Source organism: Hyperolius riggenbachi, chromosome 10, assembly GCF_040937935.1.
Source record: "Hyperolius riggenbachi isolate aHypRig1 chromosome 10, aHypRig1.pri, whole genome shotgun sequence".
NCBI classification, from domain to species: Eukaryota; Metazoa; Chordata; class Amphibia; order Anura; family Hyperoliidae; genus Hyperolius; species Hyperolius riggenbachi.
Window position 1 is genome coordinate 228,173,964 of NC_090655.1, and position 21,438 is coordinate 228,195,401.

The 21,438-nt window shown below is 43.9% G+C and overlaps 1 protein-coding gene across 1 annotated transcript in view; it reads left to right on the plus strand.

Annotated features, from left to right (window-relative positions):
- LOC137536867 (zinc finger protein 850-like) overlaps nt 1-21,438 on the plus strand; it is a 62,297-nt gene that overhangs the window by 11,336 nt on the left and 29,523 nt on the right. The window contains exons 4-5 of the mRNA XM_068259051.1: nt 10,613-12,326; nt 12,927-13,156. Of these exons, the coding sequence (XP_068115152.1) occupies nt 10,613-12,326; nt 12,927-13,156 (1,944 nt within the window). The remainder of the gene's footprint in view (nt 1-10,612; nt 12,327-12,926; nt 13,157-21,438) is intronic.

Genomic DNA, 21,438 nt, shown 5'->3' on the forward strand with positions numbered 1-21,438 from the left:
AGTACCAACAAGGAGGAAATACGTCTGGGAGTTTGTGTGGGGGACAAGGGGACCCCCAGATGCCCACCCCTCCCCAGATTAAATGAAATAAAAATTTAACAATGAAAAAAAGTCCATTATTAATTTTAATTAACAAAACATACTTACTTTTGGTTACTCCCACGCCATTATCCTCTCAATACCAGCGAATGACTGAGAATGCTACACATGTCAATCTCTGCATGACGAGTGACAAAAAAACGCTGCACACAACGATCCCTGCCTTGGACTTGACTTGCTATACTAAGTATAGCAAGCCTCAGAGCATCTTTTGAGATTCGGTCCTCAAATTGCATTATGGAGAGGTAAAAGACCAACTAGTACTGACGGCTTCGAGGGCCTCTCATTTTTTTTTATTTTTTTTTAACAAAAAAGCAGAGTTAGTACCTGCTAACGATGTTTTCAACAATCCTTCAGGGCAAGGTGAGACGTCGCCCCTCCCAGACGCAGGAACAGACAGCACTTCCCCTATAAAAGAATCAAATGGTTAGTCCACCCTCAGTGCGTTTAGACAAGTACCCGACAGGTGAACAATCCACTAACCCACAATCAGTGCTACTATCTGACAAGACAACAACACCAGGGTGGGATCGTTGCCCTGAAGGATTGTTGAAAACATCGTTAGCAGGTACTAACTCTGCTTTTTCCCCACAATCCTTCAGGGCAAGGTGAGACGATAAACAAGTAATATAACCTTAGGGTGGGACCACCGCTTGAAGAATTTTCCTCCCAATCGCTTGGTCATGAGCAGACAATGCATCAATCCGGTAGTGACGAATGAACGTGGAAAAAGTTGACCATGTTGCCGCCTTGCAAATCTGTTCAGGAGATGCACCTGCTCTATTCGCCCATGAAGCTGCCATGGCCCTAGTTGAATGTGCCTTAAAGGAAGCTGGCGGATCAACATTCATAACCTTATAAGCCTCAATTACTGCTAATTTAATCCAATTAGCTATAGTCGATTTAGAAGCTGCCTGGCCTGAATTTTTACCTGCATGTAAAATAAATAATGCATCTGACTTTCTGATATCGGCTGTTCTAGCCAGATATTCTAAAACACACCTTCTAACATCTAAGGAATTGAAATTCTGCTCTTTCTCATTTCTTGGATTCACACAAAAGGTCGGTAACACAATATCCTGAGACCTGTGGAATTTTGACATCACTTTAGGACAGAATTTCGGATCTGTTTGAAGCACCAATCTGTCCTGAAAGTCTTGAAAGTAAGGACTTCTAATTGACAAGGACTGAATCTCACTGACTCGCCTAGCTGTAGTAATTGCTATTAAGAAAACCACCTTATAGGTAATCATTTTAAGAGTACTATCCTTTAGTGGTTCAAAAGGCGCCTTAACTAGACCCTGCAGAACCACAGACAAATCCCAAGGAGACACGTATGGTCTGAAAACGGGAAGTTTTCTTGAAATTGCTTTCATAAACCTTACTATTAAAGGAGAGGTAGAAATAGGCACACCAGAGAAAGCGGAAAGCGCTGCCATCTGTACTCTGAGAGTACTGACTGACACGTTCTTTTCCCAACCTTCCTGGAGAAAATCCAGAATTGCTGGAATAGACATGCTATCAAACTTAGACTTCTTCAGCCAGACATGGAAAACCTTCCAATACTTCAAATACATTTTTCTAGTCACCTCTTTACGACTTCCAATCAACGTTGAGGCCGCTTTATCTGACACACCCATGCTCCTTAACCAAGCTAGTTCAGGATCCATACCGCCAGATTCAGTCGATCCGGATGTGGATGCCAAAGATCCCCTTGGACCAATAAATCTGGTCTGAGGGGCAGTAACCACGGTTGTTCCACCGTGAATCTTTTCATTACTGCGAACCAAGATCTTCTTGGCCACACAGGTGCTATCAGAATCATTCTCCTTCGATTTTTTCTCCATTTCCATAGCACTGCCGGGATCATGTTCAGGGGAGGAAAAACATAAATCAACGGAAAGTCCCACTGGTAATTGAACGCATTTATCCCTAACGCATTGTCCATTGGATTCAATGAGAAATAGCTTTGGGTCTGCGCATTCTCTTGAGATGCCAGCAGGTCCACTGGTGGAACACCCCATCTTTCCGTGATCAGCAGAAAGACTTGTTTGTTCAGTGACCATTCTGAGGCTAGAATTTTGTTCCTGCTCAGCTTGTCTGCATCCAAGTTCAATGTGCCCCTGAGATGAACCGCTCTCAAGGACAACACATTCTCTTCTGCCCAGAATAAAATCTCTGCCGCAGCTTCCTGTAATAACCGGGACCTCGTGCCTCCCTGCTTGTTTATGAATGCTACTGTCGTAACATTGTCTGAGTGCACTAATACATGTGTCTTGAATATTATCTCTTTTGCCTGAGTGATTGCCAAACCGACAGCTTTCAATTCTCTCCAATTTGAAGAGCTCTGGGACTCCTGCCTTGACCATTTTCCCTGGAATGCTGCATGGTCCACATGAGCCCCCCATCCCCACGAACTTGCGTCCGTGGTTAAAATCTTTTCCGTTGGATACTTCCACAGATTGCCTCTTAGTAGATTGGAGTCCTCCAACCACCACTGAAGGGATGCTTTCACTAGTATTGGAATGGAGACCCTGAAGTCCAGACTTCGAGGCTGTCCATCCCAGTTTTCCAACAGGAAATTTTGAAGCTTCCTGAGATGCGACAGCGCCCATGGCACAGCCACCATTGTCGATGACATTAATCCCAACACCCGTGATATCATTCTTAATGACGGTTGCCATTCTTTTTGAAGGGTCAGAATCGCATTTTTTAATCTTTCCACTTTTTTCTCTGGAAGATAGAACTTTTGATCCAACGAATCTATTGAAATGCCCAAAAACAACATTCTTTGGTTTGGTAACAGGCACGATTTTTCCTGATTTATTATCCACCCTAATGACTGTAGATGATCTGAAACCATATGCAGATGATCCTTCAATTCTGCCACTGAATTGCCCATTATCAATAGGTCGTCTAGATAAGGAATTACCATGATCGACCTTTCTTTTAGAGGAATCAAAGCTTCCTCCAGAATTTTTGTGAACATTCTTGGTGCGGAAGTGATCCCAAACGAGAGGCATAGGAATTGAAACTGCATCAGTATTCCGTTTACCTGAAGGGCCAATCTTAAGAATTTTTGGGATCGCTTGTGGATTGGCACATGCCAATAAGCGTCCCTGAGGTCTAATGAGACCATGAACGCCTCTGGAAATAACAGTTCCCTTATGGTGAATATTGATTCCATTCGGAACTTCTTTTTCCTGATAAACGGGTTCAATTTGTTTAAGTTTAGAATCAGACGATATTTCCCTGATTGCTTTTTCACCAGAAAAATCGTTGAATAAAACCCCTCTCTTTGTTCCTTCTTCGGAACCCTGCAGATTACATTTTGGCTTAACATGTTTTCTAAAATGTTCAACATTTCCGGAACTAAACCTGAGTCTTTTGGTTTTGAAATCACAAACCTTGACGGAGGGGGTATGGCAAATTCGATTTGGTAACCGAATCTGATTGTCTGCCGAATAAGTGGACTTTTTACCCACCTTGACCAAGTGTGGTAAAAATATTTTAGCCTTCCCCCGACCGCCTGACACAAGTCATTGTGGTTTCGACTGCCCTTCTGATGGCTTAGATCTAAATCCTCCTCTTCTGGATTTATCACCAAACCACCTTTTATTTCCTTTTTGGTCTTTATATGACTCTTTTTGGTTTGCCGCTGGCTTACGAAAATATTTTTTATTAGAAACTTCTTGTTTCTTCGGAAATGTTTTCTTCTTATTAGAAGTTCTTTCCAAAGCCAGATCTAGATCTGGCCCAAATAACAGATCTCCTGAGAAGGGGACTCCACATAATCTATTTTTGGATGCCAAATTACCATCCCAAGTCTTGAGCCACAATGCTCTCCGAGAAACATTTACCAGGGCAGTAGACCTGGCTGTAAATCTTATAGTCTCTGCCGAAGCATCCGCCAGATAATTTGCTGCCTTATTCAGAATCGTAATCGATTCCATCAGCTGCTCCACTGAAGCCCCTGCTAAAATATTTGCCTTGAGCTGGTTAATCCACAATTCCAATGTTCTGGCAACACATGTCGAAGCTATTGCCGGTCTAAAGTTAGCCGCATTTGCTTCCCATGTCCTCTTAAGATATGCATCAATCTTCTTGTCTACAGGATCTTTAAGATCCCCTAGATCCTCAAACGCTAAATCGCCCTGTTTCGAAACTTGCGAAAAGGGAGTATCCAACTTTGGACATTTGTCCCATAAAGCCGAATCCTCACCCGTGAAAGGAAATCTGCGTTTCAATGCTTTAGAAATAAACAGCCTCTTCTCTGGATCTTTCCATTCCTTCAGAATTGTCTGCTTGATAGCATTATGCACCGGAAAGGTGAGACCTTTCTTTTCCTCCATACCTTTATATAATTGGTCATGAAGGGACAAAGAAACCGCTGCCTCATTGTTTAATTCCAGTGTCTCATTAATCGCCGCGATCAGGGCTTCGGTATCTTCCACCCGAAACCTGAATCGGGACGGCGTATCAATTTCTACCTCTTTAGAATCTGAGTCAGCTGAACTTTCATTCGCATCTAAATGTTCCTGACCTTCACCCTCAGTTACTGGAGTCACAGATACCGTACTCTGGGATGTAGAAACTGCAGCTACAGACAAAGAGGATTTAAAGGAAGCTAACGAGGAATTTATCTCTTCTCTGAAAGCTTGCAAGGTCTCTTGGACAGAAGGCCCACCTTGTTCCCCCAAAATCTTTTCTGTACATTGCTGACATAAAGTTTTGGCATAGGGCAATGGCAATTTCACATTACATACAGGGCATCTCTTATAAGTAGGAGGAGGCCTCACTGCTTCAGTTGTTTTGACCTGCAATAACATACACAGCAGTATAAGATACGGATAGCCCAATAGATATGCATGCAATCCCCAGAAAGAGACTCTCTGCCTCACCTTCTGAGCGGCTGGATTACTCTCAGTCTTTTCTGAAGCAGACATCATAAGAACGATATCCTGCACAAAGACTGCAGTCTGTCCACTGCAGAGTAACGAACACCACCACCAGCCTGCACATGCTCCTTCCTTTAAACACTTCCGCCCACGAACGTCACGCAAGGCGGAACCAGAGCCGGAACCGGAAGTGACAGAAAAAAACGGCCCCATAGGCTTAAGAGGCGGCCTCCGGCATACCCGCCGGAAACTACGCATCAACCAGCCTCATGCGGATTCACTTCCGCATACAACACACGTGAGACTCACCAGCGTCCGGTCCTCTCCCGCTCCGACTCCTCCGCAAGCGGAAAGGAAAGCCGTGCCTTCCACTCTTGCTCCACCACATTCGGCTGAGAAAGGTAGGCAACCTCACAGACACAGCCCAGTGTGAGGTGAAGGCGAGACGACCTCAGTACCGTCGTCTCCGCCACCCTAGAAACTGATACCTGCAGCCCAGCACACAGGCTCAATCCCAAGGGGAGATGCCGACCTGCCTGGACGCAGGAACAAACAGCACTGCGGGTGGATTAACCATTTGATTCTTTTATAGGGGAAGTGCTGTCTGTTCCTGCGTCTGGGAGGGGCGACGTCTCACCTTGCCCTGAAGGATTGTGGGGAAAAGTTTATTGAAGCAAGATAACAGAGTAATTGACAACTCCACAGTCTCCAAAATATCACATTGGTGTACAGTAATGACTTTCCATAGAGAACAATCATAACATAACAAGTATTGGGTGCATTATAGTTAAGTTACAGCAATCAATGGGTATTAATTAGTGATACAATAGTGATTGTAAATTAGAGGGCGATTAGGTGGAACTAGATTTTGATCATACATGGTATATTCAGACATGTAATTAGTGGTCAGTGCTGGGATAGCGAGAACATAGAACTATAATAATGGTAGTCTCAGCCAGTTCAGCATTATTTGGGATACAGAGCATCCAGGCACAACTGTAATGGGTTAGAGCCATGGGTGAGCGTTCCAGCCACTTGTCCCATATTATGTGGAATTTATCAACAGAGTTTCTATGTACATACAGGTAGTCCCCGGTTAACGAACGAGATAGGGACTGTAGGTTCGTTCTTAACCTGAATTCGTTCTTAAAGCGGTTTAAAACTCTGACAAAATTTTCAACAAAAATGTGTTTTCCTACTTTTTATAACCCATACAATTATCATATTTGCTTTTGTGCACAAGTATTATTATTCATTTAGACATTATAACTTCCCAAAGTTCAGTTAATTTATTTTTAAAGCTGCTGGTGCATTTTATTCATAACTGTTATAATTCTGTTGTGAATGCAGCCACCAGTGATTTCTGACCTGTGTTTCACCCCAGGACTCATCAGCTGAAGTCCTGCACAGCCAGAGAATGTTTACATAAATGTATCAAATAAAGAATGTGTACACAAGATAAGCTTAACAGCAGTTCGGATGCGGGTTCTCCCTGCAGAAGAAAGAGTCAGCCCTGTGATGTAACCCTTTTAATGCTGTTTTACTAAAAAAAAAAAAAAACATTGTGTTAGTATATTATATGCTGTAAATAATCTTTTACAGCAAAGAAGAAATTCTGGATTATATTCCGCTTTAAGTTGGAACATTGTGCTATCTCTGTCCGCTGTACCTCCTCTGTGCCCCCCTGTGCCTCCAGTGTCCTTCTCTGTGTCACCTATGCCCTCAGTACCTGCTTATACAAGTTTAAAAGCCATTTTTCTTTGAATTTTTTAAAATCAATTTTCTCAAAAATTACAAGCCCAATTTGAAAAAAAAATTTTGGGCTAGTTCCCATGGAAACACTGAATCCATGCCGTTCGTATCGGCGGTTAGTTCGTAAGTCGGGTGTTTGTAAGTCGGGGACTACCTGTATATTGACTTTTTGTACGAGAGGGAAATGTTTATTCTCTTTAGCCATTTTGCTGTTGTTATAGCTATTTCTTGTCTAGCGGCGAATAGCCTCTCAGAAATTAGTTTTTCGGTATCTGTCTGAATGCTGTCATCCGAGAATATACCCAAGACATACCTCCCAACTATTGTAGGCAGTAAAAAGGGACCGCCAGTGGAAATGTGCTGCAAAAAAATTAAAGGAGGTGTGGCTATGCTCTTAGTGGGTGTGGTCACTGTATGGTAGGTGTGGCCAAATATACAATAATCTATCATCTTCACTCCCTGAAGGAAAAAAAAAATTGGAAGCTGAAAATCCCTAAAGTGGGGGGAAAATATCAGTTTAACTTACATGGGGCTTCTTCCAGCCCCCTGCTGTCACTCTATGCCCCTCTCCATGATCCTGTGACCCTCTGTTCACCCGTAGCACCCCTCTGCCAGCTGAATGCACGGCCTTAGTCAGTGTGTCTCCTGATTGGGCTCCCGTGGACAGGAGCGTTCTGCACATGCACTGTACATAAAACTGTGCCATGCATGCGCAGTAGCCAAGTGAGTCGCCTGCTGACAGGGTGCCTGGAGGATCGTGGCCTCACGGCGCGGGCACAGCACAACTGCAGGAGGCTGGAAAGAGCCCCAGGTAAGATTTACTGCTGTTTTTTCCCCCTTTTCCACAAAATCACATTTAGCAAAATCACATTTACAGGATGCAAAATTACAAACTTACAAAGTATATAGGGCAATGGCATTGTGAGCCGTGATACAGTAAGGGCATCTTCACTCTGCGGTGGTGTGGTGCGTCAAATTGACGTACTGCTACCGCAGTGCAAACCTATGGGGAAAATCACACTACCTGCGTCGCGGTGTGGTCCGCTGAAAGTCCTCGATTTGATGCTAATCCAGAACTACATTACCATGCGGCTTCTGCGGCCACTTGTGACGATCTGCGTCGGCCCGGAAGTCATGTTAGTCTATGGTGATGCAGGGATTTTTAAAAACTTACCGATGCAACATTTTTACAAATAACAATGGCCAGAGCGAGACGTAAGCTAGGCTAATGCTTTGGCAGAAGTAGGAGGAGGAAGCTCGGGGAGACGCAACCTCCCTAGAAACTAATGTGCGCGCATGTAGGCAGAAGGTCAAACTGTCTGACGCAGCCCCCTGCTATGGGAACCCTGGGCAATGCACAGTTCATCTGATGAGGTTCTATGACCGCAGGCGAAACAGCTGTTAGGGCAGTACCCTCAGATGTCCCCCTGTGCAGTACTGCTCGCATCACCACTGAACTTGGGCACGCAAGTATCACTCAGCCTGCACTGCTAGCTTTGCTCCATGCTTGCATGCTTTGATTTGCTGCTGGTTACACGATATGCAATTGCTGTAAATGCCTGCTGATGATAGATTCCTGAAATGCTGTATATACAGCTTGTGTCATGTGAAGGATTGAAGTAAAGTGGTGTCTGTTCTTTTATTTCATTGTGTGCCTGACTGTGTTTCTACTGTGTGTTTCTATTATTGTGGGGCCTAATGATTTTGTGTAGTCTGGTGGGGGTCAAGTATGTTTGAAGGAAATATAATTGTGTTAGCCTTTCTTGCAGGTTAGGGGACGCTTTCTTGGCACTTGATAGTGCTTCATCCCAGTCTTCCTCATCTAGGTTGCTATATTATGGGTACCCACTTAGACACCTGTGTGCCGCCTAGAGCAACATATTCCATTTGTTCCTTCAAAATATCCCCAAATAATGAGACTCTGACACGACAAATTAAAGAAACCCAGATACTTACCTAAGGAGAGGAAGAGCTCTGGGTCTTGTAGAGCCTTCCTGTTTCTCTCACAGTCCCCACGTTCCAGCGCTGGCTCCTCCGTACAAATCTCCCGCTGCAGGAGGCTTTGAAAATCTTCCGGAGCCCGAGTACTCTTGAGGACGGATGGCTCCATACTGCACATGCGCGAAAGAGCGTGCTTAGGCATGCGCAGTAGAAGCAGTCTTTGGGGACCCTTGGGCTTCCGATGATCCATCGGTCAGAGACTGCTAATGGGGGAGCAAGCGATGGAACACAGGGACCATGATAGGAACCTGAAGGCTCTATCGGACCCAGAGCCTTCCTCTCCTTAGCTGAGCATCTGTTTTTTTTTTCTTATTTATTTATTTTTTTGCTTCAGACTCTCTTTACATGCTTAGCTGGGCCATTTTTATCAGGTCTAGCATTGGAGAGAAATGTGTAATTATTGGAGGTGTAACAAATTGAGCTTGTATAGCGTGTGACAGCTGCATATACCTGAACCACTGAGAAACTGGTAGTGAGTACTGCGCCTTAAGTTCATTAAAGGATATTAATTTCCCATTTTGCACTATTTGGCCTAGAAATACAATCCCTTTGCTTAGCCAGAAATAGACACCAGGCAGGTATTGCATTTTGGCTAAGGAGGGGTTGAGCCAGAGCAGAGTGTAGTTTAACCATTTCCAGATTAGTATTGCTTGGTGTACTATTGTGTGTTGCTGTCAGTGCCCCTGCGCATGACCTCACAGGACATCCAGTTCTAGGCTGTCTGCAGATTTCTAGGGGATTCCCATAGGTTTCAGGGTAGGGGCTTCTTATCTCTACCAGAGTTCCCTCAGTCAGTGCAGCTTTACTCAGACCTGGCCCTGGCTACCATTCAGGAGAGACTTACGCTGTGGCCAATCACTATGATCTTTATGCGGGAGAAAATCTGGTACAGGTGGAGATTTTCCTGTCCAAAAGGGATCAGAAAAACAATCAGGAATCAGATCGGACGTGTCAGAAATGATCAATTCTGACAGAAACTTGCATTAGGTGTACTATGCATAATGTACCTACTTCTGATGGGACCGGGGTGGTACCCATATTAATCGTAGGTATGAATGTTGTAGATTGTGGATTGGTTTGCATCCCTGATGGGAGAAATTGTGGTTGTGTTTGTGAATGGTAAAAGTTGAACTGTGTGAGTTCAAGTTTAGCTTGTGATATAGAGAGTCTGAACAGCTCCTCCCGTAAGCACTGCAGGGTTTAGGAGAGGTATTGTAAGTATGTGGGAGGGATGGGTGGGTGGGTGTGGTTGAGATGGACTCGGGTGCTGGGCCCTTATGAAACATGTAAGCTGGTGCTATGGAAAGGTTGGGATAGTGAACAGGGCTGTGTGGTTGGTGTGGAGGTGGTTTGGGCATCCCCTTCCTGTGATTAGTGACCACTTTGGATGTTTGGAGGTGGTGTTGGTTGATGTGCATGTGTATCTATGGAGCTTTCTCAGCCCATATTTATACACAGATATTCAGCATGCATGTATGACATTCATGTGAGACTCAAGGACATCCACATTGGGAACACACATGTTTGTTGTACTTGTCCTTGGATGGGAGTCAGCAGTGATTACACGAGCTATAGGATGTGCCCTGTCTCTGCTTACAGGAGCAGATGAGCAAGTTACTGGGGTTCAGGAAAACAAGTGTATACATGAGTGTTACAGGAATGCACTGTTACATGAGTTATACACCACACTAGATATATTGTATACTTTTCTTAACTATGGCTCCCACTACTGAATACACACTAGAAAACATAGAAGAATGTAAACTGTATCTAATTATAATACTTAGAGATACTTGAGATGACGTAACCACAATGACAGCTTGATAATAAAGATATAATATTTCTGACAATTTCCTCTCCAGATTATACTGCAGAAGATAATGGCGTCACACAATATTCTCCAGGAGGAAACCCCATTACTGGAAATACACATCACAGACTTTACCACGAGGGGAGATCACCGGATCCCTCTAATCCTGAGGAACCTTCTGACAGATCACATCCTGTTACCACAAATATCCAGCTGAGATCTCACACTTCTGATAGAGCAAAAGATCCGTCCAATGTTGGGGAATCGTCTGGTAAATCTTGTATTCTTAAACAGATGGGTGAGAAGACATTTCCTTCATCTGAATGTGAAAACTGGAAAAAGAAATCACTTGTTTTGCACCAAAAAAGTTGCAGAGCCAAGCGTCCCTTTTCATGTCCAGAGTGTGGGAAATGTTTCACTGACAACTCAAACCTTAATACTCATCAGAGAAGTCATACAGGAAAGCGTGATTTTTCATGCTCAGAATGTGGGAAACAGTTTTCTCGGAAGTCAGATGTTAATAATCATCTGAGAATTCACACAGGTGAGCGTCCCTTTTCATGCTCAGAGTGTGGGAAATGTTTTGTTTGGAAAGCACACCTGAATTATCATCAGAGAAGTCACACAGGTGAGCGTCCCTTTTTATGCTCAGAGTGTGGGAAATGTTTCATTCACAAATCGGTGCTTAATTCTCATCAGAGAAGTCACACAGGAAGGCGTGATTTTTCATGTTCAGAGTGTGGCAAACAGTTTACTCTGAAGTCAGATCTTATAACACATCAGAGAATTCACACAGGAGAGCGCCCCTTTTCATGCTCAGAGTGTGGGAAATGTTTCACGGACAAATCAAGCCTTAATGCTCATCAGAGAATTCACACAGGAAAGCGGGATTTTTCATGCTCAGAATGTGACAAACAGTTTTCTCAGAAGTCATATCTTGTTAGACATCAGAAAATTCACACAGGTGAGCGTCCCTTTTCATGCTCAGAGTGTGGGAAATGTTTTACTCAGAAAGCAAATCTTAATTCTCATCAGAGAAGTCACACAGGAAATCGTGATTTTTCATGTTCAGAATGTGACAAACAGTTTTCTATGAAGTCAGATCTTATTACACATCAGAGAATTCACACAGGAGAGCGCCCCTTTTCATGCTCAGAGTGTGGGAAGTGTTTCATTAACAAATCAAACCTTAATACTCATCAGATAATTCACACAGGAAAGCGTGATTTTTCATGTTCAGAATGTGGCAAGCAGTTTTCTATGAAGTCAAGTCTTATTATTCATCAGAGAATTCACACAGGTGAGCGTCCCTTTTCATGCTCAGAGTGTGGGAAGTGTTTCACTTCTAAAGACCACCTTTATAATCATCAGAGAAGTCACACAGGAACGCGTGATTTTTCATGTTCAGAGTGTGGAAAACAGTTTACACTGAAGTCAAGTCTCAATAGACATCAGAGAATTCACACCGTTGAGCGTCCCTTTTCATGCTCAGAGTGTGGGAAATGTTTCACTCATAAAGACCACCTTAATAATCATCAGAGAAGTCACACAGGAAAGCGTGATTTTTCATGTTCAGAATGTGGCAAACCGTTTTCTCTGAAGTCAAATCTCATTATTCATCAGAGAATTCACACAGGTGAGCGCCCCTTTTCATGCTCAGAGTGTGGGAAATGTTTCACTCAGAAAGCAAGCCTTAATTGTCATCAGAAAATTCATAGAAAAAAGCATGATTTTTCTTATTCAGACTTTGGCAGTTTACTCACAAGGTAAGTCTTATTAATCATTAGATAATTCACACAGTTGAGGGTCCTTTCTCATACTCAGACTGTGACAAATGGTTTCACTCTGAGTGCGGCTGTGCAGCTCCAGGGCCTCCCCCCAATCCACGCCACAGGCTGTCTCCTGTAGCGTGGATCGTGGTAGGCCCTAGAACTGCGCAGCCGCACTCGCATCTTTGCAGACTGTGCAGCCGCGGCCATATTAGTGGAGGCAGGAGAGCCCGACCCGGGCTGTGGGGTCGGGAGCCGGCCAGGGGGGACATTGAGCTGCGGGGACCCGGCAGAACGGCACGGATGACGTTCTCCGTGCATTAAAATTTCATGCAGGTATTTAACTTTTTTTAGTATTTCGCCTCGTGAGTCCTTTAATTATCATTAGACAACTCACACAGAAAAGCATGATTTCTCATGTTCAGTAAATAACAGTTTTCTCTAAAGACATCAGAGAATTCACACAGGTGAGCAGCCCTTTTCATATATAGAATGTGGGAAATGTTGTATTGGGAAGTTTGACACCATAAATTTCACACTGGGGCGTGTCCTTTTTTATGTTTATATCATGGAAAATGTTTGAATCTGAAAACCCAGCTTTTTGGGGGGCCACCAGAAAACTCACATAGATGAGCGTTCATGTTCATGCTCAGAGTGTGGGAAATGCTCCAGTGAGAAGGCATTCATTCACAGACACCGGAGAGTTCACAATGAAGAGCTGCCATTCTCATCTTCTGAATGGGGAATGTGCTTCACTCAGAAATGGGAGCTTGTCAGACATGAGAAAATTTACTCTGCGGTGCATCCTTTTTCTTTTTCAGACAGTGGTAAAGGTTTCATCTGAACTGAGAACCACCTCAAACAACAGACAACACAGATCAGTGTTAGATTTCATGTTCAGAGAGTGGGAAAAGTTTCCATGAGAATAGAATGTTTCATAGAGCGGAGGTCACTAGTCACCCAGAGGAAAAGCTCACAGACAGAGGAATCATGGTGTCTGTCATACGGAGGCTACAAATCAGGACAGCTGTCCCCACACATAAGCTTAAAGGGGAACTCCGCCATAGCTGAGAAAGTGGCAATGCCTTCCCTCCAGCTTTATACATTGCAGGGATTAATGGCAAACATTATTCAGTTTTCTCACAAATAAACATGCAAAACAGGTTCCCTCAGGCCTGGGACCCCCTAGAGAGCTATCAGCAGTGATTTGTGCTTTCTAGGAATTACTGACATTTCACAAGTGTTCTCTGCTGAAAGTGAATGGCTGTGATCCCACAGGAGTGATTGCAGTTTGCTGAATTCACAATCGCTTTGTATGCAGCGATTTCATAAGGGAAAGCAAGACCCAAAATAATTTTCCTGGAAATCTTTTTCCTTTAAGGTGGCAGAATTACTCTCTAAAGCACTAGCATTATTGAGAGCATTTTGCTATTGCAGGGGGGTCCCGGGCCAGAGTGTGTGTTCTGGGAGTGTCAGAGCTGCTGCAAGCCAGTAGATTAAAGCAAGTTTGGAAAATGACATGTATAGTTTCAGCTTCACCCTTTTTTGGAAGATAACTGGCTACTTATTGACATTAGTAATTTTTTATAGTATACAAAGCAAAAGTGCAAAAGGTAGGAGGGATCAGACTGGGGAGCTATAATCCAGGACTAGCAACACAGCCAGACCAATAATGTCTGCTACATTGTAACAGTAACATAATAGTGATTACTCCCACTATTCCAATATCAAGGCATAAATCAGAGCCAAAACATAAATGGCCAAACACGTTATCTGGACTAATGGGAAACCGCAGCAGTAACCTCCAGTGATGGCGGATATCTTGCTACTTAAAGGATACCCGAGGTGACACGTGACATGATGAGATAGACATGGGTATGCACAGTACCTAGCAGACAAATAACTATGCTGTGTTCCTTTATTCTTTCTCTACCTGAAAGAGTTAAATATCAGGTATGTAAATGGCTGACTCAGTCCTGACTAACAGGAAATGACTACTATGTGACCCTCACTGATAAGAAATTCCAACTATAAAACACTTTCCTAGCAGAAAATGGCTTCTGAGTGCAGGAAAGAAATAAAAAGGGTCAATGGCAGTTGCTCAGACCAACTGCCAAAAAAGCGTAGAAATGAGCAGTGAGGTTGGGTGGAATCTTTGTATAGAGCTGTACTGGGGAGTGCTTTTGTAAAGAACAAGGAAATACTGAGAATCTTCCATGAAAAAAAAGAGGACAGATTTTACATGCCCCTCCCCTTATGGGATGGGATTCCGCCATGGTAGATGAGGGTTTGTACGATATAAAGGGAGGGTGTTTTTCAAAAAAGAACTTGAAGTGAGAAACATATGGAGGCTGCCATCTTTATTCTCTTATAAACAATGCCAGTTTCCTGGCAGTCATGCTGAGCTTTGTGATTTAGTTGTGTTTGAGTCACACACCTGCAACAAGCATGCAGCCAGTGGAGTCACAGCAGAGTCACAGCATCTGACCTGCATGCTCATTCTGAGCCAGTGACGTCTAGTATTACAGGTAGAGCATTAGCTCAGAAGTCAGGCAACTGGCACTATTTATGAGAGAATGAAGATGGCAGCCTCCATATTCCCCTCACTTCAGGTTCCCTTTAAATCTTCACAGTATACACTGGTCGATTTCAGCCATTGATCGACGGCCGATTCGACCGCTCTGATCGAATCGGATAGAAATCGATGCAGCAGGAAGCATGATTGATCAGCCGATCGATTTCTGACCAATTTCGATGGATTTGCTCAATCGGTCCGGATGGAAAATCTAAGTCGATCGGATGCTGGCTGCAGATGGATGGCCCATAGAGTTGCATTGGATCAAATAGTGCAATCATGCATTTCAATCGTTTTTCAATAGATTTCATTCTGAAATCTATATGATATCTGCTCCTAGTGTGTGGCACACATCAGATAGATTCCTGTCAGGTCAAATCTGACAGGAATCTGACAGGAATCTATCTGATGGCTGAATCTGGTGCAAATCTATAAGTGTATGGCCGCAGGGATGTTTTGTGAGCCTCTTCCCTGACAATCATGTGGCAAGAAACACTCTTGTGAATACCCGATGTGCCATATTACAGTCTATATAAATCCGGCCCTGTATGTCCCAGAAAGCGTCCGACTTAGAAATCTTAGAAGATCTGATGCTCGCCACACACGCTGCAATTCTGATTATTCTGTGACACATTGATCTGATAAAATAATCTCATCAGTGTGGAACGGAGCTGGCAAGTTAAGAACAATATACTGATTGTATTCTGATTGGGAGTGATTGTTTTATCAAATGGGAGAGCTGAGCTGGAGAACTTCTGTTTGGTTGAAACAAATTGTTTTACAGGCATTCTAATTAACATTTTACTTTCTTCTGTAATTGTTTAAAAATGGACAGATAAAAGTGAACCTGTAAGTTTTTAAAAAAGAAAAAAGTTAGATATTTATCCACATAGAGGGAAGCCTGTGGATGGACCAGAGACTTCCTGTCTCCTCCCTAACCCCACTGCCGCTAGCCAGGGACCCCCTTTCCTGTTGGCTCCCTTCTGTGTATGGGCATGGCTGTGCTACATGTGTATGGCTGCACCTGAGGAGCAGCACAAAGCCACTCATGAATCAGCAGCATCAGCTTACTGTGCAGTACAGCCAGGCTTGTACATGGAGGGGAGCTCAGCCACGGGAACATATCCCACACGCTCTTGTCTGGTTTGTATGGAGGGACCCAGCACAGTACAATCCAGAGGCTTCCCTCCACATGGGCAAGTGTCTTGCTTTGTTTTTTAGTTATCTTACAGGTTTGCTTTAAAGGACAACTGAAGTGAGAAGAATATGGAGGCTGCCATATTTATTTCCTTTTAAACAGTACCAGTTGCCTGGCAGCCCTGCTGATCTATTTGGTTGCAGTAGTGTCTGAAAATCACCAGAAACAAGCATGCAGATAATCTTGTCAGATCTGACTATAATGTCAGAAACACCTGATCTGCTGCATGCTTGTTCAGGGTCTATGGCTAAAAGTATTAGAGGCAGAGGATCAGCAGGATTGCCAGGCAACTGGTATTGCGTAAAAATAAAGAAATATAGCAGCCTTCAAGAGCACCCAATGCAGTTGAGTGGGGGGCAGATGAGACACAGAGGCATGTTCCCTGCTGTGTCCTCCCCATGCCTCTCTCTGCCCCCCCCTTCCCCACACCGCCACGCTATTCCCCCCCTGAAATTAGCGACAAGCGATTGTTGCTATTCCAGAGGGTAAGGGAGGAGAGGGATTCCCTGCTTAAATGCCCACTAGAGGTGGTCCTGCATGCCTTCATGGCCACGCCCCCTGCTGCTCCCCCACCTACCTGCACGGTGCTGGCAGAGACCAGCTCTTCCAGCGTTGAAACTGAAAGTGGAAGAGTACAGGCCACCGGAGGGGCGGAGATGGCGGCTTCCTGATCCGCCCAGCCCCCCGGATCAGGTTGCATTATTGGGTTCTCTTTCATATTCCTCTCGCTTCAGTTGTCCTTCAAGAAAATAACATTACATTGATATGTTTGTGGCCAGAATTAGGTTAAAATTGGATCCTAACAGTGCAGTGAATGGACTCTGAGGTGGACAGGGCAAACATTTCATAAACCCAGTGAGTAAAATGACTGCATGTAAACGGAAGCCCCGCCTACAATTAGATTTCCCATTCCTTCCCTCACCTTACAACGTTCATGTAACAGAAATCAGAGGTGATACAAATGTAAAAACATCATAAAATCCCCAACAGCACAGCCAGGACTGATATTATAAATAACGCCTTTCAGAATGAAGTCTGTATAGATGGATGGCCAGCTCTATGTAACATAACAGTAGATGATGTGAGACCTTCCAAGGACTAATTTGTTACAGTTATCCATGGGGCGGCCAGAGGCCTCATATAAGATGTAGGAGACAAATATACCCAAAATGCTAATACATAGAATAAAATGGTCATATCGTGGATTTAGCATAAGGGTGAGATCCCACTATGCGCTGTGTTGCTGCATGTGACTGCACTGCCCATACAATTGTATGCGCATTCTCACATCTCTGCCTTGTAACGCACCACATTATCCAATCCCACTTTCTACAATGCAGTCCTGGATAATGTGTGCAATAACAAACGTGTTACCATAGCAATCTCCATAACTAGGCAATCTGACATGCACTGTATAACATGTAGAGAGCACCTTCTGTTATCCCTGCATTGTAGCGCGGGGGGCTATGCATTACTCATAGGGGGAACCTAGCCTAAGAAATAAACCAGATCATTCTACATTATGGAAATCCTTGTTATGGGTATACCCATTAATTCTGCACTATAGGGGGTTTGCTGTGGGGGGTAAATTGGTTACCTGTGTATGGCCTGGTGCACACCAAAACCCGCTAGCAGATCCGCAAAATGCTAGCAGATTTTTAAACGCTTTTTGTTATTTTTCTGTAACGTTTCAGCTAGCATTTTGCGGTTTTGTGAAGCATTTTTGGTGTAGTAGATTTCATATATTGTTACAGTAAAGCTGTTACTGAACAGCTTCTGTAACAAAACCGCCTGCAAAACCGCTCTGAACTGCCGTTTTTCAGAGCGGTTTGCGGTTTTCCTATACTTTACATTGGAGGCAGAAACGCTGCCGCAATCCAAAATCTGCAGCACCCCAGGAGTATGCGTTTCTGCAAAACGCCTCCCGCTCTGGTGTGCACCAGCCCATTGAAATACATTACCCAAGCGTTTCCACATCCGCAAGCGGATTGCAAAACGCAGCCGAACCGCTCTGGTGTGCACTAGGCCTATGATTGTATGTATGTTAAGCCTATATGACATGATTATAACTGTAACCTCCAATAAACTTCTATAAAAATAATAGACTGTGTGTGTGTGTGTGTGTACAGTATAACTATATAGATATATAATGTAAATTAATGTGTATTTTATTTTGTTATATTTATTATTTGTATTTCTAGAAAACAACAACAGTCCATAATAATGCTAAAGCTTAACTGAATAGTTTTCAGTTATACAAGTGTCTCTGTTGTTTCAAATACAATAAAATGTTTGCTTGTTTTTTTTGTGTTTTTTTTTTAAGGTGTGGTGCTCTCATGAAATTTCAGGACTATAAAATCTCTATTCTAAATCATCACAGTGAACATTTTATCATCCAGGAATAGCTGTCTAGCTTGTTTATTTACACCTCTTGAGATTTAACCCTAATCCGATACATTTTCCAGCGCAGGCCATGTCATAGTCCAACATAGAAATACATGGCCGCCACTAGAGGAGCCATTGCCGGTGTAATGTCTGATCGCACTGCCTGGAAGCTCCCCTCCACATTGAGTAGCACACATGCGCAGTGTGAAGGTTATTAAGCTGCTGATGGTAACATAATAAATATCTCCGCTTCCACGCATCCTACACTCCTCAAATTTTCAGGGAAGGGAGGGGATCCCCCAAAATATCTATATGCCAAATTGCAGCCCCCGAGCCCCGCTGGTTCAGGAGATAGATTAGAGAAACCAATCTCGGGAACCAGTGAGGCTCGGGGGCTGCAATTTGGTATAGAGGCAGTTTGGGGGATCCCCTCCCTACCCTGAAAATTTGAGGCGTGTAGGATGTTACCATCAGCAGCATTATGAAATGGGAATTGTGGCAGCACAGTCTCCTACTGCGCATGCGGGGCAGCGCAAATCCACAGGCAGCGTAATCAGACACAACACCAGATCTAGGGCTTGATTCACTAACACAAATAGCGTGAGTAACCTGCTGTTATATCTCGCGCTATTTAACCCTACATGCCTTAATACACTATGCACGCTATTGGCAACATAGCATGCATTATTACCTGTGGTCAGAGTAACATTCGCTATGCCCAGCATAACGAGCGCTTGTAGTTACCCATTAACAAGCACTCCAAACATCCCACCCTAGACACAGTAACCTTATAGGGAGTGATACTGGTACTCTGGCCCAATAGACTGCCTGTCAAGTGATGTCATGTGACAGGTAGTCTATTGGGCCAATCAGAGTGCCAGGATCACTTCCTTTAAAGTTACTGGAGCCGAAGGGGTCCAGGGTGGGATGTTTGGAGCGCTTGTTAAAGGGGAACTGAAGAGAGAGGTATATGGAGGCTGCCATGTTTATTTCTTTTTAAGCAATACCAGTTGCCTGGCAGCCCTGCTGATCCTCTGCCTCTAATACTATTAGCCATAGCCCCTGAACAAGCATGCAGCAGATCAGGTGTTTCAGATTTTAAAGTCAGATCTGACAAGACTAGCTGCATGCTTGTTTCTGGTGTTATTCAGATACTACTGCAGAGAAATAGACCAGCAGGGCTGCCAGGCAACTGGTATTGATTAAAAGGAAATAAATATGGCAGCCTCCATATACCTCTTACTTCAGTTCTCCTTTAAGAGGGAAATACATCACTTGAAGTACCACCAGAATGACCATTAGATCCCTCTCCGTTGAATCTGATCAGAGAGGGATCTATTGCCTGCCCACACACTGTACTATTGGAAATTGTCCTAGCGCCCTGGCCCCCCAAGTGTATGTTTCCTCCAATCCGTGTGCAATGTTTAAGGGTCACCTGTCCACCGACACAACTCCTGCCCTTGTCCAGTGTCCACGAGTGTATGTACCACGAGACACCGGCGTATTTAGTGACTTCACTACATGCGAGAGTGTCTCATGGAACAGGCACTCACGGTGATGCCGGACATTGGAGGAGACCAAGAGTCACGCCAGACAAGTGAGCCTTCAAAACGGCGAGGAGGTCGCAATACTGAACGCGGTTACCATTGCGCTTCCGATCAAGCACTTGAAACTTAGATTTTCTGCCATTGCCATGCACTCTATTCCTATGATTTCGACCAGAAATCGATCGGCAGCCATGTTCGGCATTTATTCTCTTCCAGTTTGATAATATTATTATTTGAAAGTCGATTAGCCTGCAATATCGAGTAACGTAAATAGTAACTCATTATTATTTATAGAGTGCTGACATCTTCAGCACTTTACAGGGTACATAGTCATGTCACTGGCTGTCCTCAGAGGAGCTCACAATCCAATTCCCCCACAGTCCTAGTCGAATGTACTACCATCGTATTATTATGTATTTATATAACACTGATATCTCCTGCAGCACTTTACAGAGTACAGGTAGGAAAGTGTGAATACTGTTCTAACCACTCTAATGGCCGATCCCAATGCAGCAAGTGAAAAAGAAAGATCCGCACATTGCCCAATGAAAAAAAAACAAAAACATTTGTGGACACATCCAAAGTGAAAAACAGGATGTGTGGCCGGAAAGCGTCCTGTTTTTCACATTGGATACATCTACAAATTATGTTTTTCATTGGGGAACAAGCAGATCTTCCTTTTCCACTTTACAGTACATAGTCATGTCGCTAACTGTCAGAGGAGCTCACAATCTAATCCCTTCTATAACTATCTGTCCATCATAATCTTGGGCCAATTGGGAAGTTGTATCTTTTTTAGGATGTGCGAAGAAACTTGAGTATCTGCAGGAAACACACGCAGACATGGCAAGATTGCTACCTGCTACGCCACCGTGCTGCCCTTAGTGGCTGTGGCTGGGCCTTACTTGCTGCTGTTTGTTTCCTGAGTGCTGAGCTGGCTTTTCAGATAGCTGGCCAACACTCCCAGTAGGTCCCAGGCATGGCAGAGGGCACATTCACATTTTGCATCCCCATCACACTTGTACTGTGATTGTGGTTCTCATTCAACAACTGTGAATAACAATCCCTCCAATAATGCTACATGCAGAGGCAGCACGTTTGCGATTTCTGGATAATGGCTGCAATGTAAATAATCCCATAGAGTTACATTATACACAGCGATTTGCTGATCATTGGTGATCAGCAAAACCCCTCACAAAAGCTCCAGCGCCCCAGTGTAAAAGAGCCCTGAGCCTTCCTCCTGGACTCTGGGCAGCTGTCTGTGTGAGCCTGTGAGAAAAAGCAGTGTCTTCGGGCTCTACCACAAACTTTATATACCAGGGAGTCGACCAGTAGCACCCTGATCCATCAAGGGTGGGTAAGCCAACACACAGAAAAAAAGAAGAAGTAACTGGGTCTCAACCT